This window comes from Stenella coeruleoalba (assembly GCF_951394435.1).
Source record: "Stenella coeruleoalba genome assembly, chromosome: 11".
Lineage (NCBI taxonomy): Eukaryota > Metazoa > Chordata > Mammalia > Artiodactyla > Delphinidae > Stenella > Stenella coeruleoalba.
The window spans coordinates 92664769-92684390 of NC_137157.1; the positions used below are offsets into that span (position 1 = coordinate 92664769).

Sequence of the window (19622 nt, forward strand, 5' to 3'; positions counted from 1 at the left end):
ATCTGATCATGTGTGCTCAGCACTTGGTGAACTCCAATATTACTAAGATACCAGTACCAATGCGGGAGTAGCTCCAGCTCCGCACCCATCTGACCCCAGGTAAGGGCATGTGACAGCTGGGCAGATTGCACCTAATGGCTCCTTTACGGTAACTCTTGGTGGCTTGCCCTCCTCCCTCCCCACCTCCCGCTTCACCCCGCACTGAAGCTGCCATGTGATTCCAGGAGCGTGTGGGTTGTTACTCCTGAATGCCCAGTGCACGGAGAGCAGCCAGCAGAGGCTGAACAAAATCAGAGTCTGAGATTCCGATGAATCCTTTCCTCAAGCTGAAGACGGATAGTCAAAACATGCCCAACATTCATCATTAAACGCGTTTGTAAAATCCCGAAGACAGTTCTGACCGATTGTCCCTTTGCTCTGTCTTAGGTGCTGACGCATTTATCTTGGAATTTTATCTGCCAGTTTAGAAATCTTTAGTCCTTGTTGGACTTAATTGAGGGGGCAATCTGTAGTTCTGGGAAACCAGGAGAAAAAATTAAAAAATCTCCGTTTTGTGTTGGCGTTTGAACACCCTTCTGGTGTTCAAACCATATCTACGTTGAAAGTCGGTGGACGCAGCATTAATTTTTATTTGCCTTAAAAAAAATAGATGCTTAAACCAATTTCCAACCTTGGGACTAAGCTCATCACCCGCGTTGGGACCCGCGAGGCTCCCCGAGCGTGGACCTGCGGCTTCGCCGGCCCCGGCCCGCCGCCCCCCGCCGCCCCCCGCCGCCCCCCGCCCAGGTGGCGGCCGGCAAGGCCCGGGAGCCCCACCTGGCTCGGCCGGCAGCGGCCGCACAAAGACCCGCGCAGGCGGCGGCCGGGCCGAGCCGCAGAAAGTAGTCCCGACCACGCCGTCTCCGATGTTGTTCGACGTCGCTTCACGCCCTCCGCGGGGAGGGCCGAAGGGGCCGGCCCGGGAAAGAATCCCATTGGAATGCGCCGCCGGGCGGCCTTTCCCCTCCCGCCCGCCTCTGCTCGCCCCGCAGGTCTCCTGGGGTCTCCCAGCCGAGGCCGTGCGCACGGCCCCCTCTCCTTTTCTGGAGTGCCCGGGAGGCGGCGCCGAGGGAGGGGGCTCGCCTGCGCGCAGGGAGACCTCGGCGGCGACTCGTGCAGGCGGCGGGAGGTATATCCCTGCGCCGCTGCGTGAGAGGAAGAGGCTGAATGAGGAGCTGCGTGGGGGAAGCGGGGCGCCGGGGGAGGAGGCGGCGGCATGGAAGCAGACGCTGGCGTTGCGCGAGCCCCGGGCGGAGCGGCGCGATAGAGAGGGCGGCAGCGGCGGCGGCGGCGCGCGCGGAGCCTTGACGGGCCCCTTTCTTCTCTCTCGGGAAAGCTGGGAAGCATGAGCGTGCAGACCTGCCGCTGCGGCGGCCACCCCGGCTCCTCGCCTCCCCCTCTTCGGGCCGCCCCTCGCCGGTGAGAGAAGCGAACGCGAGAAGGGAAGATGGGGGCCGTCCTGAGGAGCCTCCTGGCCTGCAGTTTCTGCGTGCTCCTGAGAGGTGGGGAGAAGCGGGGGAATGGGGAAGTTGGTGGGCTTTGGGGGGGAGGGGGCCTCGTTCTGCGGTGTCGGGGGGGGAGGGGAGGGAGGGAGGCGAAGCAGGGAAAGAGGAGCCGGGAGAGGCCTGGTCGTGGGGAAGGAGGGAGAGAGGGGCCCGGGAGAAGGGGCTGCGTGCTCCGCCCGGCCACGCTGCAGCCCCCGCCTCGCTTTGCCCACCTCGTCGGGGCCGAGCGGAGCCTCCGTCCGGCCTCCCTGACCGGGTGACACCCCGACCCCCCGGAGCCCCATTCTGTCCGAGTGACTGAGGGTCGGTGTGTCTCTTTCTGCCTGGAGTCACCGGGGACGAGGGGCTTTGTCTGGATTTTGGCTTTCGGAACGGTGGAGCCCAAGATGCTTCCACGTTGGGCTTTCACTCTCGAAGCCCCCGCCTTTTCCATGTCGGTCCTGGGAACTTTGAGAGCTCCCTTACTATTTTTCCAGGCCTTGTTGCAACTAATAACTGGTTTCCGTTGGGGATATAATGATCGTGGGTGAGAGCACAGTTGGAAAGTGACTCCGAGGTTAAAGGTTGAGAGGTTCAGCCTTGGGAATCGCCCGGGCTTCAGGCCATAATAAAATAGAAACGTTGCCCTTGCAACTCCTGGCATTCAGGACTTGCCCCTATTTTCGGAGCATGCAAGTGCACAGTTGGCACCAAGTAGGAGAGTCATCCTTGGTGGAGAGGAGCCTGTCCTGGGACCTAAGTTATCATCTGCTGCGCTCTCCTGGGGACTGCTTGGCACTTTGGTAAATAACATAGGGTATTCTAGATAATTTGCCCCGAGAATCGCGTAAATTCGATGGTCCTGTGGGTTTTTGTTTTTGTTTTTGAATTGGCCTGCAAAGCTGTCACATACGCTGTGACTTTTATTTTGTGACAGTTCACTGAGGTTTTTCACTGGCCCGCAAGATTTCAACAGCTCTTCTCAAACTTACCAGTGGGGAAGTGGTGATGACTCTGATGCTATGGGGCATTTACCAGCAGAGGAATTTAAGTGCCGATTGATGCGATGACTTGTAGCTTTGGTTTTGTTAAAACTCTCGCTTGTGTTCACGGTCAGTTTTTTTTTCAGGTACGTCACCTCTTGGGTCTAAGGAGATTTTTAGCTATTAATTTAACAGGCTAAACTTTTGTTAAGTGTGCAAACTTACTGAGGTCTCCAGAACACGATAGAAACTAATAGTCTTGTGCTATAAATGAGCCAGATATGCCATTTTTGAGTATATATTTATTTTAGATGAGAGTGATTGGCATTGTTTTGGAGGAGGAATTTTTTTTCTTTAGTTACGCTTCAGGATTATTACGTCTGCCTGTTGTATCTTTTACTTAATTACGACTCACTGTAAGCATATCCTAAACTATTTCCACGTGTAAACTTCAGAAAGCTAGTGCCCATTTCATTTTCATGGCAGAGAATTTAATGCAGTGTTATGTACTTGAGAGGTTTAATAAGTATATGTTTACTTTGTTATAGTATATTCCCTGTCGAAAGGGGATTTTGCTGTAGCTGTGCAAAACAATTATATTTGCCATAAAATATGTATATATTTTAAGACAGGAGATTAATAAAGTTAACAAATAGGAGAGTCAGCTGATGGGTTAAAGTCTTTGAGAAGTTGAAATCCATAAACCGGGATGTTTCTGGTTGCCCAATTGTGTTTCTTGGAAGGGAAGGTTATGATGTAAATGCCACTTGTTTAACACCACGTTTGAGCCTATTCATTATTGGAATTAAGAGAAGTTGTACTTGAAGTAATATTGTGAAGTATGATATTGTGTAAGAAGACCTAAAAGAGTTAATAGTTTAAATTGCCTCATTTCCACTAGCAAGCAAAGTTTCCAAAAGTGAAGCTTTAATTTTAAATGTAGTATGAGGTGGTCTTTGAATTCAGTGTACTTAACTGTGAGTATATATTTGAACTAAAACTGTCTTTCAGTGTGAAAGATTTTTATTCATAATTTAGATTCTTTTCATTCCGTGATAATGTCATCTTCTGTTAAAATGGCAATATTAGATAACCTTGGACTCCAGGGAGAAATGTGATTAATTTGTTGCATTAAGATAATTTTTCTTCACAGAAGAGTTGGAACTTTTAACTTTGGGAAGATGGGATGATGGGAGAGTTTGGGAGACCTTTTGTCCTCTGGCCCTGTTAAATCAGTAGCTGAAAGGTAGGGAAAAATGCTGTCGTTATCTGGGCTGCATCCCTGTCCCTATCATCAGAGGACAAGGTGTAATGGAAAGATTTGGGAATTTCGACACCAAAATCTTGGGTTTAAAGTCCGTGCTTCACTACTTAATAACTTTATGATTCTAGTCTAGTCAGTGAGTTTCTCTGGGCCCCAGTTTCTTTACTTGTAAAATGTGGGTAGTAATACCAAGCTAATTTGCAAATTTGTTGGGTATATTAAATGAAGTACTGAATATCAGGTGATTTGCAAATGTTATTTTTTGTTATAATTTTTGATTGTGGACGTATCCTCAAATGCTGGGGATTTGAGATTTAATTCGTATGAGATTCACAGATTCTTAAAGATAGAAGAGATCTTGATCCTTCTGGTCTAACCATTTCATTTGCAAGTGGGGAAACGCAGATTCAGAGAGATTATAGCATGATCAAGATCCTACAGCTAATTAATGTTAGAGCGGGGATTTATTGTCCATTCTTTCAGCATTTAAGTATGGTATACCTACTATATATCAGGCTCTGATGGTATATTGGTGAGCAAAATCGCCACGGGCCCTGCTCTCATGGACCTCACGACCTAGGTTGCCATCCTTACTTCCAACCAGGTGCTGGTTAGAAAAGATTATAGCTCTGATTTCTTAGAGGAAATATTTTTTATAAGAATATAAGTTTTGGAATACCATAGTGTGTATAATCTGTAAATACTATGTCTAGCTGATTTTGAGAAGGCTTTGTTGTTTTATAAGAATGTTTTGTTACTTACCTTTTGTTGTTATTTGTTTTGGTGGGTGTTGGTAAATACTGTCAGCACAAGCCACTAGTGTTTCCCATCTTACATTTTTATAGGAGTGGTCCTTGGGAAATTGTTTAGTATCAGGTGTAACGAAGTCTTGGGAAGATAGAATGAATTTTGGTGTGGGAATCAGGAGAATTCGATTCTTATTCTAAGTTTGTCATTTGCTAGCTGTGTGACCTTGGATAAGTTACCTAATCTCTGTACACCTTCGTTAGGATAATGAATCTTCCTTTTGGAGGTTCTCACTTCATATTAACACACTAAGGGCTTTGAGAGGTTCTGAGGTAGAGACCAGTTTTAACTTTGTTTAATCCACTGTTTCCCAAAGTAGACAATGAATTTTTCTGTAAATCCTTTTAACATTGTGCTGAACCTTTGTTCCAAGCAACACACGTAGAGAGAACCTGGACCAGGTAACCCTTTAAGCGTTAGGTTGAGTCATGTGAATTGATATTTGATGATAATTTCATATAGTTGAATCTGATACTTTAATCCCTTCTTACTTACTTGGCTTTAGATTTGCTCATCTGACTAGGAAATAATTTGACTGGTTATGAAACTTCAGGGTTTCAGCTCCTTGTTATCATCAGGCCTAACAGTGATTTCTCATGGTTAAGTTTTTCAGAGAATTTTTCTTTTCTTTAATTGGAGGTTTTTCCATTTGCTGAACTGAAATGCTTTTCTGTATAAGTTATATACGCTTTGACTATCAGAAAGGTTTGTCTTTTTTGAATATCAAAGAAGATTCTGTGAAGGAGTATATAAATGGAAAATATTTTATGTGAATTTATAAATTGAATATATTGGAAAAACAAGTAATACAGGTTATAGTTCTGCTTAGGCCATGGGTAAATACTCTGAGAAAATTCATTTTCATCATGGACAAGTTGATATTCAGAGAAGATGATAAAGAGGGGCACTGTAGCAGAAAGGTATGGGCTTTGTTGACAAATCAGGTTCGTCTTCCACCACTTTATATAGCCCTGGACAAGTTACTTAGCTTTAGTTTCTTCTACTATTTCTTCTACTATTAGACGGGTAACCTTGCAAGATTTCTGTGAGAACTGATGAAGTGTTTGCAAAGGGATAGCACAGTGCACAGTCTGTGTGGACTTTGAGTAAATGGTCACTATTGTCAAGATCGCTAATTTAAAAGAAATGTTAATGCACAGGAAAGACGAGTAAAACATATATATTCTGGGCATTGTTTTAGACAGTAGTTTTAAACCAGTGGTTTTTGAACTTGATTCTTTTGCAACTGGAACAAACTCCATGAAATACTTTTACTTTTGATATTTTCTATTTTGTTTTATATAAACAAGATGGCCACTATCTACTAAATTTATTTTACCTTCTAAAGGATTGCAACTTGAACACTGGTAGGTGATTATTATAAATAAGCTAGAGAATAAATAGTTCGATTGATTATAATACTTATTTACTTATTTAAAAGTTGCCCATACTTATGGGCAAAATAATTTTATCAAAATATTGTCTAATTGAGAATTTTATTGTATTTGTTTATAATAATTAAAATCAGTTGATGGGCTTCTCCCTGTAGGATGGGTAAATGCTATACCGAGTGCCTGCATTGTATATTTCAGTCTTTGTATGAGAGTCTTTTACATATCTTCTGTAAAAGGACCTCCTCTTAATGAATAGAACTCTGCTCCATGTGAATAACTTTGAAATTCAGTCAGATACATGGACTAGGCAACCTAAAGCATGGGATATTTGCCTTTGAGATTATTCATTTAAAATATAATTCATCATAAATACAAGGAAAACTGTTATTTGATATTATTAGCACATGGCTTTTGTTTCTCAAGCTGTTTGTGTTATTTGTGGCAGTGACTGTCCTCACAAGTCATGCAGATGTGAGACTGGAAAATACTAAAATGTACCTGGGCTCAATATGGTGAACATTACAGGTACTTCAATGCTGTGATCCTATTAGCTATAATGTAACTTGCTAATTTTTGTTTCTGTGATACCTTGCTTGGAAGGGCCAGGAACTTGGGGATGTGAAGTGAAATCATATTTTTAGGCAAAAAAAAAAAAGTGAAAATTTAAATTATTAATTGACACGAGAAAGACGCATGACTGACCTAAGGCCAGATTGCTTGTGCTCTGGACAGTAATTTTACATGCGGTGCTTTCTGTATGCATCTGATTTCATCTGGACCTTAATATGGTTTTGAAAATGATACCAATCACTTTGGATAAGGGAAAATAAATAACATTGTAATTTTGGAGTTTGCACGTAGGTGGTTTGTCATATTACTATAAAATAAAAACTAGTCCAGATTTAGGTAAGGAGAGACTTTACTCAAAAGGATTATTGCAAAAGGGAGAATGCTCTTCTGTAGGATCTGCAGGCATCTCAAAATAAAACACAAAAAGACTCTTCTTTTATGGAGAAGGGTGAGCAGGGCTGGCAGGGCCGAGTGGGTGAGGGTGAGCAGATTGCATGATCAAGATAGTTTAACTGGAGTTTTTTTTATTTACTGCAGTCAGTTGATGGCTTGGAATGAGCTGTTAAGGGAGCCTAAGAGCATCTGCTTGCTTAAATTTAGGGCAAGCCATACTTTAGGGGCTTGTGGGAAAGGAGAAAAGCCCGACTAAAGTTTGGTCAAGCCAAGTCAGTGGATAAGCAAGGGTAGTTGTGAGCACTTGGTCAGTCCTGCTGTTGTTTAAAAGAAAATTTGTCAGTCTTAGGGATATGTTTTAGTCAGCTCAGGCTGCTACAACAAAAATATTATAGACTAGATGGCTTATAAACAACAGAAATTTATTTCTCGCAGTTCTGGAGGCTGGTGACCCAACAGCAGGGTGCCAGTATGGTCAGATTCTGTTGAGGACCCTCTGCCAGTTTGCAGACTGCTGACCTCTCTTTGTATCCTCACAGGGCAGAGAGAAGAGAGAGGAAGCAAGCTCTCTCTGGACTTTTATAAGGGTACTGATCCTATTCATGAGGACTCTACCCTTACGACCTCATCTAATCCTAATTACCTCCCAAAGACCCCACCTCCTAATACATTCACATGAGGGGGAGTGTAGGGTTTCAACATATGAATTATGGGGGACACAGACATTCAGTCCACAACAAAGTAGGCTAAAGTCATTGTGAAGTTGGTCTCATTAGATTGGTCTGATTATTTATGTAGGTGTAGGCATTTTAGGTCTGCTTCAGTGGGACTTTTTATAAGGAATCTTGGATTGAACTTTTAGAAACCTCTTGAGGCCAGGAAGCCAAGTCAAGTACTCACCATTGGGTTTCACTTGCAGTACCTGTAGATTTGGATAAATTCCTAAGGTCCCCAAAATATCCTAGGGTTCCTGGGCCTGCCTGGAATTGACCTTGCTTACTTTACCTGTAAGTCTGGGAACTGTAAGCCAGGTACCAGTCTAGTTTTCCCAAGGGAACTGTAAGCATTGTTCCATAAAATCAATCACAGCTCCTTAAAAGTAACTGGTGGTATTAGATTAAGTGAACATGACTTTCAAATATGACATCCAGTCAAAGCCTTGGTTGCATTATAATGTTTCCAACCGGGAGGACAGACTTTTATTGAACCTATACAAATAACTATGTTGCCATGAAAATAAGAATACTCATTTAAATAAGAGTTTTGTTTTTGAATTATGGATGAATTAGGAAGAAAAAGATAAATGTTTTTATTTCTGTTTACAAAAGCATAGCCTGCTGAAATTGTCAATGAATTATAGATAGCTTAAGAGAAAAGAGAAACGAATTCCTTATATCCAGAAAATAGGACATTAAAGCATCAGCAGTATTTTAAAACCCATAATCATCCTTCATCAGTTTATTCAGTCCTGTGTGATTAATTCTTGTTCTGCTAGATCTTGGGTTAACAGTCTCATGAATCCATCCGCTTCACTAGTTTTTTGGGAATCCTGACTCAGTCCACTGGTATAGTCTCAAAGTTATTTAAGTGATGCCATCAGAAGCTTGTGCCCAGGAGTTACCGGTATAGTCCTCTTTCAACAATCCTTTTTTTGTTGAAGACAAGCACTTGGCCTGTAGCTCACTTGCAGGCACTTTCAGGGAAGCATCGAGGTAAAACAAAAAACACTCTGTAGATGACAAAAGACTTAAAATGGTGGTGATGACTTATACGGGTAGTTTCAAAAGTGAAAGATCTGATGAGAGTTTGTTATAAAAAATAATGCAGTTGGGCTTCCCTGGTGGCACAGTGGTTAAGAATCTGCCTGCCAATGCAGGGGACACGGGTTCGAGCCCTGTACCGGGAAGATCCCACATGCCATGGGGCAACAAAGCCCGTGTGCCACGACTGCTGAGCCTGCGCTCTAGAGCCTGCGAGCCACAACCACTGAGCCTGTGAGCCACAACTACTGAAGCCCGTGCGCCTAGAACCCGTGCTCTGCAACAAGGAAAGCCACCGTGATGAGAAGCCCGCGAACCACAACGAAGAGCAGACCCCGCTTGCCGCAACTAGAGAAAGCTCGTGCACAGCAGCGAAGACCCAACGCAGCCAAAAATAAATAAATAAAATTTAAAAATCTAAAAAAAAAAATAATAATAATGCAGTTGATGAATAAGTTTGATTGTTTTTATGGCATGCAAACCAAAATAAAATCAGTCCAGAAAAGTTTTAGGCAAGATATCTATAAGCATAATGATTAACCTTATTTTTAAAAAGAGTAGTTATTACATCTGATTTATGAGTATAAATGAATATAACTGTTGTACAGAAAAAGACTTAAAGATATAGTGTAATCCTGAGATATAATGTGTCATGAAGTGTATAGTTAGAGCATATCAAGAATATATCAAGACTATCAAGTAAAAATTTTTAGTTAAGTCTGGAATAAGTCCTAAACATCTGTAAAATAAAATTCCATAAGTAAGTTAAGTGAATCACTGGTGGAGAACCACTCACTGGCCTACCAATAATATACTGTATTCAAATTAGAGAAATGAAATTGTGACCAAGGTAACATTAAAAAAAATCATAAAAGAGAAAAATCAAAATTGTAATTGATAACTCTGTACTGTTGTCTAATATCAGACAAAGCACCACTGGGACTCAGGAAATGGAAACACATTGTGAACACTGAGGCTGGTGATAAATTTCTAGGAACTTCATCCAGTTTTTGAAATAATCATATTAACATTTTACCCATACTGATTTAATCTAGGGAGGGTAAGCCTCTCTTCTGATTGGGCAGTGCTTCCCATGCAAATCATAGCGTTGATCAAATAAGCCAATTATTTTTAGTATCTCTCTTCTTACAGGGTGAAAGAATTAATCCTTTGTGAACTTCCAGGGGCCCTTTGGGAAATTTTAAAGACAGTTGTAGGTGCAAAAGACATCATTTAGTATTTGAATTTGAAAAGGCAGAATGTCAAAAGTTGTCAGGAGGTTTGAACATTCGATTAAATGGGATCATGGATCAGTGAGAAAAAACACCTGGCAACCTATTTAACCAGTGTCGAAAAAATATTTTTTTAAAAGTGAACATAGGAAAGAACTTTAGCTCTTTCAAAAGTGAGACGACTTTTTAAAATGATAACACACGATAAAATTAACACCAAGTGCAGGAAATTCCGAAAAGACACCGAATTTTTGGCTTCTGAGGAGATTGATTACTCAGAAAGCAAAGAAAAACCTTTTATAACCTCTTTATTAACAGCGGATCAGAACCCAAGAAAATTTTGTCATTTTAGTAGAAAACCAAATTTTAATTTTATAAGTATAATGTTTGATACTGAAGCACTTTCTGAAAATTTTACAAATAAACCTGTCAAGTCTTAGCTGGCTTTGACCGTGACAAATAAAATTCTTTTTATCATCAACTTGTTATAACTTTCTCTGTCCATTCAGGTTTTGTTCTGCATGTTCCTCTTTCTCATTCTGGAGCACTTAGTCATTTTACTTTAGGACCTTTTTTTTTTTTCCTTAAAAACACATTCTGCATATAGAGTTGTTCCTTTCTGTCATTATTTCTATTAGAGTCTCATTTACATACAAGGTTATAACTTATAATTACAGTAACTGCTATTTTACAGAGAAAACTATGAGGTGGATAGTTGTGAACTGTCTGTCATACACCAACGTTTTGTAGTAGACTGGCAGAGTTTATGAATATACATCTTACAACTTCTTATAGCCATGCACTTCCAGATAGTACAACTTTTCAATGTGACAAAAATGAGTATGTTCATTGATAGACTCAAATATGTGTGGCTTCTTGGTACCATGAAAATAAGAGGCAAAAACTTGTATAAACTTGAAATGCTTATGCTTCAGTGTTCTGTCTTACTTAGAAATGACCTAGGTATTTAATGAATATCCATGAACTAACTTAGCATAAGTCTAAGGTTTTAAGTTACTAAAAGATTTTGGAAACTACAAGTTGGCTTATTACAAGATATAATTACTTTTGAAGTACAATTTGTCAGAATAATGATTCAACTTGACTAAGTACAAATGTAGATATAATGCTAGTTTATTCTGTCAATAAACCTGTAAAAATTTAGGAAGAACATATTCAAGTAGAATAAAAACCTATTCTTGTGTTATACTTAATGCCCATAACTCAGAAGACATAGATGTTTTTATTAAACCAACAATATTAAACTGGTCTCATATACCAAAGATTTGCCTAAATGTATGTTAACTTGGAATTTTAAAACATTTGGGTTAGTTTCTAAGAATTTTAATTTCCTTAACTTCTGGAAATCTTAGAAATACTTTTTATGTGAGCACTTTTTGTTGTTATTTTAACAGCTTTATTGAGATATTCACACACCATACAATTCACCCATGTCACGTGTACAGTTCAGTAGTTTTTAGTCTATTCACAGAGTTGTGCCACCATCACCACAATCAGTTTTTTTGTTTGTTTTTGTTTTGTTTGTTTTTTTTTTTGCGGTACGCGGGCCTCTCACTGCTGTGGCCTCTCCCTTTGCGGAGCACAGGCTCCGGACGCACAGGCTCAGCGGCCATGGCTCACGGGCCCAGCCGCTCCACGGCATGTGGGATCTTCCCGGACCGGGGCACGAACCCGCGTCCCCTGCATTGGCAGGCGGACTCTCAACCACTGCGCCACCAGGGAAGACCCCAATTTGTATTTTTAACTTTAGGTCCCTGAGCCCCTCATGAATCCCTAGGGGGGGGAAAATGTGCTAGTGACTACAGGGAATTGAGGGGTTTGAGTAAGAAGGGAAAGGTCTGACAGGGTGGATAGAGGGGTGGAGGAGATTGGGGTATTAAAGGAAGATAGATAAAGGATTTAAGGGAAGGTTGAGGTTGGTAAAATGGAGCAAGGAAGAGAGATGGTGATGGGAAAGGAGAGGTTTTAGGGAGATCCCGTTTCCCAAGGAGGACATTGAAGTTCTAAATTGTCTTTAGTAAAATTTTGCCATTTTTTAAGGTACTGGACTGAATTAGGGCTGTAATGGTGAAGCGTGTGGTCAGTGGGAGAAGACGGAGGGCGCTCAATAGAGTGACAGTTACCGGTTGGATTAGATAATGAAGGCATAAGAATTTTTTTTTCTTTTTTTTTTACATCTTTATTAGAGTATAATATCAGCTATACATATATCCTCATATTCCCTCCCTCTTGCGTCTCCCTCCCACCCTCCCTATCCCACCCCTCTAGGTGGTCAAAAGCACCCAGCTGATCTCCCTGTGCTATGCGGTTGCTTCCCACTAGCTACCTATTTTACGTTTGGTAGTGTATATATGTTCATGCCACTCTCTCACTTTGTCCCAGCTTACCCTTCCCCCTCCCCGTGTCCTCAAGTCCATTCTCTAGTAGGTCAGTGTCTTTATTCCCATCTTGCCCCTAGGTTCTTCATTACCCTTTTTTTTTCTTAGATTCCATATATATGTGTTAGCATACGGTATTTGTTTTTCTCTTTCTGACTTACTTCACTCTGTATGACAGACTCTAGGTCCATCCACCTCACTACAAATAACTCAATTTTGTTTCTTTTTATGACTGAGTAATATTCCATGGTATATATGTGCCACATCTTCTTTATCCATTCATCTGTCGATGGACAGTTAGGTTGCTTCCATGCCCTGGCTATTGTAAATAGAGCTGCAGTGAACATTGTGGTACATGACTCTTTTTGAATTATGGTTTTCTCAGGGTATATGCCCAGTAGTGGGATTGCTGGGTCGTATGGTAGTTCTATTTTTAGTTTTTTAAGGACCCTCCATACTGTTCTCCATAGTGGCTGTATCAATTTACGTTCCCACCAACAGTGCAAGAGGGTTCCCTTTTCTCCACACTGTCTCCAGCATTTATTGTTTGTAGATTTTTTGATGATGAAGACATAAGAATTTAAAGGAGCTGGGAAGGGCTATTCCCTTGTGAAGAGCCAAGGAAATTCCCTTGTGTAATCTCCATTATAGGAGTTAGGGAAGTTAGAAGAGGCCTCCCAGAAGAGCTGGGAATATTCCCCCTCAAGAGTTAGGGTGTGATTGTCTACTCAGAGAGTCAAAGAAAAAAATTCTTTGCTGGAAAATATCAAGGTAACTTCTTGCCATGTTGCAACAGACAAAATGTCTGCAGCACTGGTTAAAGAGTTGAACTCAAGGAAAGATCCCTGAGTCTCTGAGCAGGAGAGGAGTTTAAATGACTCACAAAGTGTCATTATTGAGGTAGCGATGGCATGGGTCCATAGGTGAGGTCAATACCCATCCAAGTCATGTCACTCACTATACAGATGTCAAATACAAATAAATTCCTGCTTGGTAAGGCGAGTCTTTATTCACAAAGACTTTTGCAGTAAGGAGAATGACCACAAGGTATGCAGGTATCTCAGAATCAAACCCAAAAGGACTTTACTCTTATATGTAGAAATGAATAGTGCCAGCAGGATATTTGTGGGAAAGTGGGACAAGTGGGTAGAGGTTAGCAGATGACATGACCAGGGCAGTTTTAACAGGAGGTTTTTGTGTGTATGGTCAGCTGGTACTTCAGATGAGTCCTTGAGAGAGGATGTTCTGGATTGGCTTGCTTAAGGTTAGGGCTAGCCGGAGTTCAGGGCAGAGAAGCCTGACTAATCTGGTCAGGCCAAGTCACTGTGTAAGTTGGGCATTTGTGTGCATTTGGCCAGTACTTAATGTAAAATCCTTTAGGGTTTATGACAAGTATGCTTTTAGATCAGGTTCTAAAAAATTCCTTTTAAATATTAGTAAATGTTTTCTATGTGACCGTCTACAGTGAACTGTTAGGGATTTCCCCGAAATTATTTGAAAGGTATGGCTCCTGTTCCCAAGTGGCAGAGGTCCTAGTTGAAGAAGGAAATATACCTAAAAAAATGCTAATACCAAATAGGTGGTGAAGACTGTAAGGGTGCAAAGAAGAAAAGCTGAGGCAGTTGGAAAGATTCTTGGAATAGATAAGGTTTGAATCTGGCCTTGAAGGATTTGCTTGCTGGATAAGGTTAGAGAAATATGGAGCGTGCAGGAAAATGAATACACTGTGGTGGTGGAGTATGATGTGCTCACAGTTGATGTGTTAAAAACTAGTTTGTATGATGCAGAGACTATAAAAGGTAAGTTAGAGTCATAGGTAGAAAGCACCTGGTGGAGGCCTGAGGTATTGAGGCTTTTTAATTTTAGGCACAGGAAATCAGAAACCTTTTTGAGTTGGATAAAGTAGAAGTATTAGAAGTAGAAAAGGGAAGGGAGAGTGTTGAGATCATTTACTATTGAGGTAGTTTAGACCTGATGTTATGAAGGTCTAGAGTAGGATAGTGGTTCTAAAAAATGGAAAAGAAGAGGCAGATTTAAGGACATGCTAAAGGATAATCAACAAGACAGTGAGTGATTGGCAGACGGCGGGAAAAAGGTGGGTGTCAAGGATGGCTCCATGGCACACCAGTAGGATTAGGAAAATTGTGGTACCATTGACTCTTGAGAGTTTTCTTTGGGGGAAAGGTGATGAATTTAATTTTATGGCAGGAAGAGACGGCCAACTTAGATAATTTTCTCATCTACACTCTGTGTTGTTCCCTAAGCAAGAGAGTGTAGAAGAGAAGATTATCCAAGTTCACCTGGTTAACCAGCAACTCTATTCAGGTAATTTTCAAGTCATCATCTCCAGCCTAAGCTTCAGTTCTACACATATAACTTCTTGTTGGCCATCTCACTATCCTGTTTCTTGAATCTCCAATGGCTCCTGCCAGGTCTCTGCTCTCAAAAAGCTTTGTTTTAATAAAGCTAACCTTGCTGCCACCAAGAGAATAATTATATTAATCACAAAACCTTACAGTGTTGGTATGCACCTCATATAACCACCCATTAGTTATTAACTCCTTTAGTCTAACTTCCCACCTATCACACAACTGAAACTGCTTTCTCCAAGTCTTTATAACCAAATCCAACTGGCCTTTTCTCAGTCCTTATTCTTCTCTGCAGCATTCAGAAATGTTGACCATATCCCCACCTATGTAGAATGTTCTGCATACTATACTATTATTCCTCTGATCATGCTTCATCTGCCTTTTAGTTTCAGATCTTCCCTCCCACTTAGCAAACATAGGTATAGACTAAGAAAGGAGGCAGGGCAACTTGTCATTTGAGACTGAGGACAAAATAGAGGAGGATGGGTGGGATATAAAGAGATTTTTGAGAAGTTTAAATTAAGATGTTGGGGATGTATGACATTTACCTTGCTTCCTGCTTCACTGAGATTACTTTGTGAGATGATCTGGGATGAAGGATTCAAAGCATGGAATTTGTCTTCAGGAAAGCAGAAAAAGTTCAGAAAGGCACTAGGGAAAGATTGGTAGGAAGTTAATAAAGGAAAATAAGGATTTCTAAGCACCTGTGAAGGTTCGCTAAAGAGATATGATGGTGGTTATTTGGGTTATCTGGGTATTAGGAAGTCTGAAGGTAAGTGCTTTGGAGTGGAAGATACTGAGTGCATGGCACATACGCTACAACTAGGGGCAAGTGTGTGTGGATCCAGTGTATTTCTTTAGTAGATTAAAACAGTATTACAAATCAAATTATACCTTTCAGATGTCCCATTTAATATATTGCTAAGTAGATATTGGTGACAATATTGTAGAAAGTATTGAAGTATCAGAAGGGTAGTTGGACAGGATGAAATCTGGGATTTCTTTTCTTTTTTTTTTTTTTTGTGGTTCGCTGGCCTCTCACTGCTGTGACCTCTCCCATTGCGGAGCACAGGCTCCTGACGCGCAGGCTCAGCGGCCATGGCTCACGGGCCCAGCAGCTCCACGGCATGTGGGATCTTCCCGGACCGGGGCACGAACCCGTGTCCCCTGCATCGGCAGGCGGACTCTCAACCACTGCGCCACCAGGGAAGCCCTGGGATTTCTTTTTAATAGTGTGTATAGGTTTATGTATAGTCCTTTAGAAATCCTCAATTATAACCACTACTGCTAACTTAAATTAACTTGTTCACACCCCCCCCCCCTTTTTTTTTGTACTCTTAAGGCTTGTGAGGCCTTAAATGACCAGAAAAGTTCTTTGGATTTTGTAGACCACATATTTAGTAGAAATGTTAATGTTTGACTTGAAAGCCATAAAAGACCTTTAGCTTGTACTTAATGCCATATACAGATGTGGTGTAGTTTTCCAAGGAAAGTGCCATAAAGAAGGGTGCCCAATAAATATCAGATTATCATCACTCTTGGATTTTAAATTGTAAATGCTCTGGGCTATTTCTTAGCCTTGTGCAGCACTTAACATTGTACCCTTAACTAATATTGACCTTCTGATTTTTATAATTGGCGCATACTATGAGGGGCTCAGTATAAGATAGTGCAGTGAACACTATGGGGACTGATAAATCAGTGTGATGTATGAAGGCCTGAAACGAGCTAAAAGTGAATCTGTGAGGGAAATTTGCCAATAGCAGCTGTAGGTACGCAGAATAAGCAGAAAGGGCTCTTAGTCACTTTTTAAAAAAGCTGTCTGCCCATCTGTTTTTGACTAAGAAAGTTGGACTTAAGCTTAGTTAGAAGAGTTCATGTTGTGCTTACTGATGAAAATAGTGGACTTCATAACTCCATTTGGCAGACACAACCCATAAACTGGCTTAAACATCACTTTTTTCTTTACTGTTTTTGAGCACCTTAATTTTTTTTTAATTACTTTCTTAAAGAGGGAGTGGTTAGTTTTCAGGGGCACTTGGTCTTGGCTTTGGATGACTGTCTTAGACCTTTAGTAAGTAATTGTGAGAGAAGATCATGTAGATTATTGCATTGTAACTCTGGTCTTATTTTTGCTGCCTCGTCTGTGTTCTTCATCTCAGCCTCTAGATCTGTGCTATCCATACGACCACTTGTCTACTTAAATTTAAATGAATTAAGATTAAATAAAATTAAAAATTTATTTTCTTAGTCATACTAGCCATCTTTTAAGTGCTCCATAGCCACATGCGGCCAGTGGCTGTTGTACTGCACAGTGGAGAGAACACTTCTATCATCATAGAAATTTCTGTTGGATAGTGGTGCTCTAGATCTTTAATTACTGTTGATACCAGGAAAGTAGATGTGAGAAGCTTGCAATAAATGCTTTAAAAAAACCAAAACGCATATTTTGGGTAAAAAAAAAAAAAAGCATTTATACTACTTCAGTCCTAACAGCTTCAGCTTTCTCAGAGTTAAATATCTCTTTCGGATAGGCTTTATATTTAGTTTTGGTATTAGGTCTTATTCAAAGATCATTCTAATAATGATATAAAACAGAATAAAAATAGTTGCATTAAGAACTATATCTGCCAGACTATTTTATTAAGGTATAATTGATAATTCAAGAAATTACACATATGTAAAGTTTAAAATTTAATAAGTTTTGACATATCTATGCACTTCTGGAACCATCATCACAGTCAGTATGATATAGCCATCACCTACAAAAGTTTCCTCATGCCCCTTTATCATCCCTCCTTCTCTTCTTTTCCACCCTCTCTCCCCACCTCCAGACAACCACCGATCTGCTTTTTGTTACAATAGGTTAATCTGAATTTTCCAAAATTTTATATAAATGGAGTATGCAATATATACAGTCTTTTTCTGACTTATTTTATTCTACATAATTATTTTGAGATTCACCCAAATTACATAAACAAATAGTTCATTACTTTTTTTTTTTGGCATGCCATGTGGCACGTTTCCTGACTGGGGATTGAATCCGTGCCCCCTATAGTGGAAGCGCGGAGTCTTAACCACTGCACTGCCAGGGAATTCCCAATAGTTCATTACTTTTTTTTTTTTTCTTTAATTTGGCTGCGTTGGGTCTTCGTTGCTGCGTGCGGGCTTTCTCTAGTTGCGGCGAGCAGGGGCTACTCTTCGTTGTGGTGCGCAGGCTTCTCATTGCGGTGGCTTCTCTTGTTGTGGAGCACAAGCTCTAGGCGCGTGGGCTTCAGTAGTTGTGGCATGCGGGCTCAGTAGGTGTGGCTTGTGGGCTCTAGAGCACAGGCTCAGTGGTTGTGGTGCACAGGCTTAGTTGCTCCGCGGCATGTGGGATTTCCGCGGATCAGGGCTCAAAGCTGTGTCCCCTGCATTGGCAGGCAGATTCTTAACCACTGCACCACCAGGGAAGTCCCCATTACTTTTTTCTAAAAATTATTTTTTTATACAGATTTTTATTAGTTACGCATTTTACACACATCAGTGTATACATGTCAATCCCAGTCTCCCAATTAATCACACCACCACCACCACCTCCTGCCGCTTTCCCCCTTTAGTGTCCATACGTTTGTTCTCTACATCTGTGTTTCAGTTTCTGTCCTGCAAACCGGTTCATCTGTACCATTTATCTAGGATCCACATATATGCGTTAATATATGATATTTGTTTTTCTCTTTCTGACTTACTTCACTCTGTATGACAGTCTCTAGATCCATCCACATCTCTACAAATGGTCCGATTTCGTTCCTTTTTATGGCTGAGTAATATTCCATTGTATATATGTACCACATCTTCTTTCTCCATTCGTCTGTCAGTGGGCATTTAGGTTGTTTCCAGGATATGACTATTGTAAATAGTGCTGCAGTGAACATTGGGGAGCATGTGTCTTTTTGAATTATGGTTTTCTCTGGATATATGCCCAGTAGCGGGATTGCTGGGTCATATGGTAATTCTGTTTTTAGTTTTTTAAGGAACCTCCATACTGTTCTCCATAGTGGCTGTATCAATTCACATTCCCACCAACAGTGCAAGAGGGTTCCCTTTTCTCCACACCCTCTCCAGCATTTGTTGTTTGTAGATTTTCTGATGATGGCCATTCTAACTGGTGTGAGGTGATACCTCATTGTAGTTTTGATTTGCATTTCTCTAATAATTAGTGATGTTGAGCATCTTTTCATGTGCCTCTTGGCCATCTGTATGTCTTCTTTGGAGAAATGTCTATTTAGGTCTTCTGCCCATTTTTGGATTGGGTTGTTTGTTTCCTAATATTGAGCTGCATGAGCTGTTTATATATTTTGGAGATTAATCCTTTGTCCGCTGATTCGTTTGCAAATGTTTTCTCTCATTCTGAGGGGTTTTTTTTTTTGTCTTGTTTATGGTTTCCTTTGCTGTGCAAAAGCTTTTAAGTTTCATTAGGTCCCATTTGTTTATTTTTGTTTTTATTTCCATTACTCTAGGAGGTGGATCAAAAAAGATCTTGCTGTGACTTATGTCAAAGAGTGTTCTTCCTGTGTTTTCCTCTAAGAGTTTTATGGTGTCTGGACTTACATTTAGGTCTCTAATCCATTTTGCGTTTATTTTTGTGTATGGTGTAAGGGAGCATCCTAATTTCATTCTTTTACATGTAGCTGTCCAGTTTTCCCAGCACCACTTATTGAAGAGGCTGTCTTTGCTCCATTGTATATGCTTGCCTCCTTTGTCATAAATTAGTTGACCATAGGTGCGTGGGTTTATCTCTGGGCTTTCTATCTTGTTCCATTGATCTATGTTTCAGTTTTTGTGCCAGTACCATATTGTCTTGATTACTGTAGCTTTGTAGTATAGTCCAAAGTCAGGGAGTCTGATTCCTCCAGTTCTGTTTTTTTCCCTCAAGACCCCTTTGGCTA

General features: G+C 40.9%; 1 protein-coding gene across 3 annotated transcripts in view; it reads left to right on the forward strand.

Annotated features, from left to right (window-relative positions):
• Nucleotides 1-1034: 1034 nt before the first annotated feature.
• Nucleotides 1035-19622, forward strand: part of LRP6 (LDL receptor related protein 6) — a 178086-nt gene continuing 159498 nt past the window's right edge. For 2 of the 3 annotated variants that reach the window (XM_079936850.1, XM_079936852.1), the window contains exon 1: nucleotides 1193-1541. In XM_079936850.1, the coding sequence (XP_079792976.1) occupies nucleotides 1487-1541 (55 nt within the window). In that variant the 5' untranslated portion in view covers nucleotides 1193-1486. Of the gene's footprint in view, nucleotides 1169-1192; nucleotides 1542-19622 lie in introns of those variants that run through there. The other variant, XM_079936851.1, reaches the window with a different exon arrangement.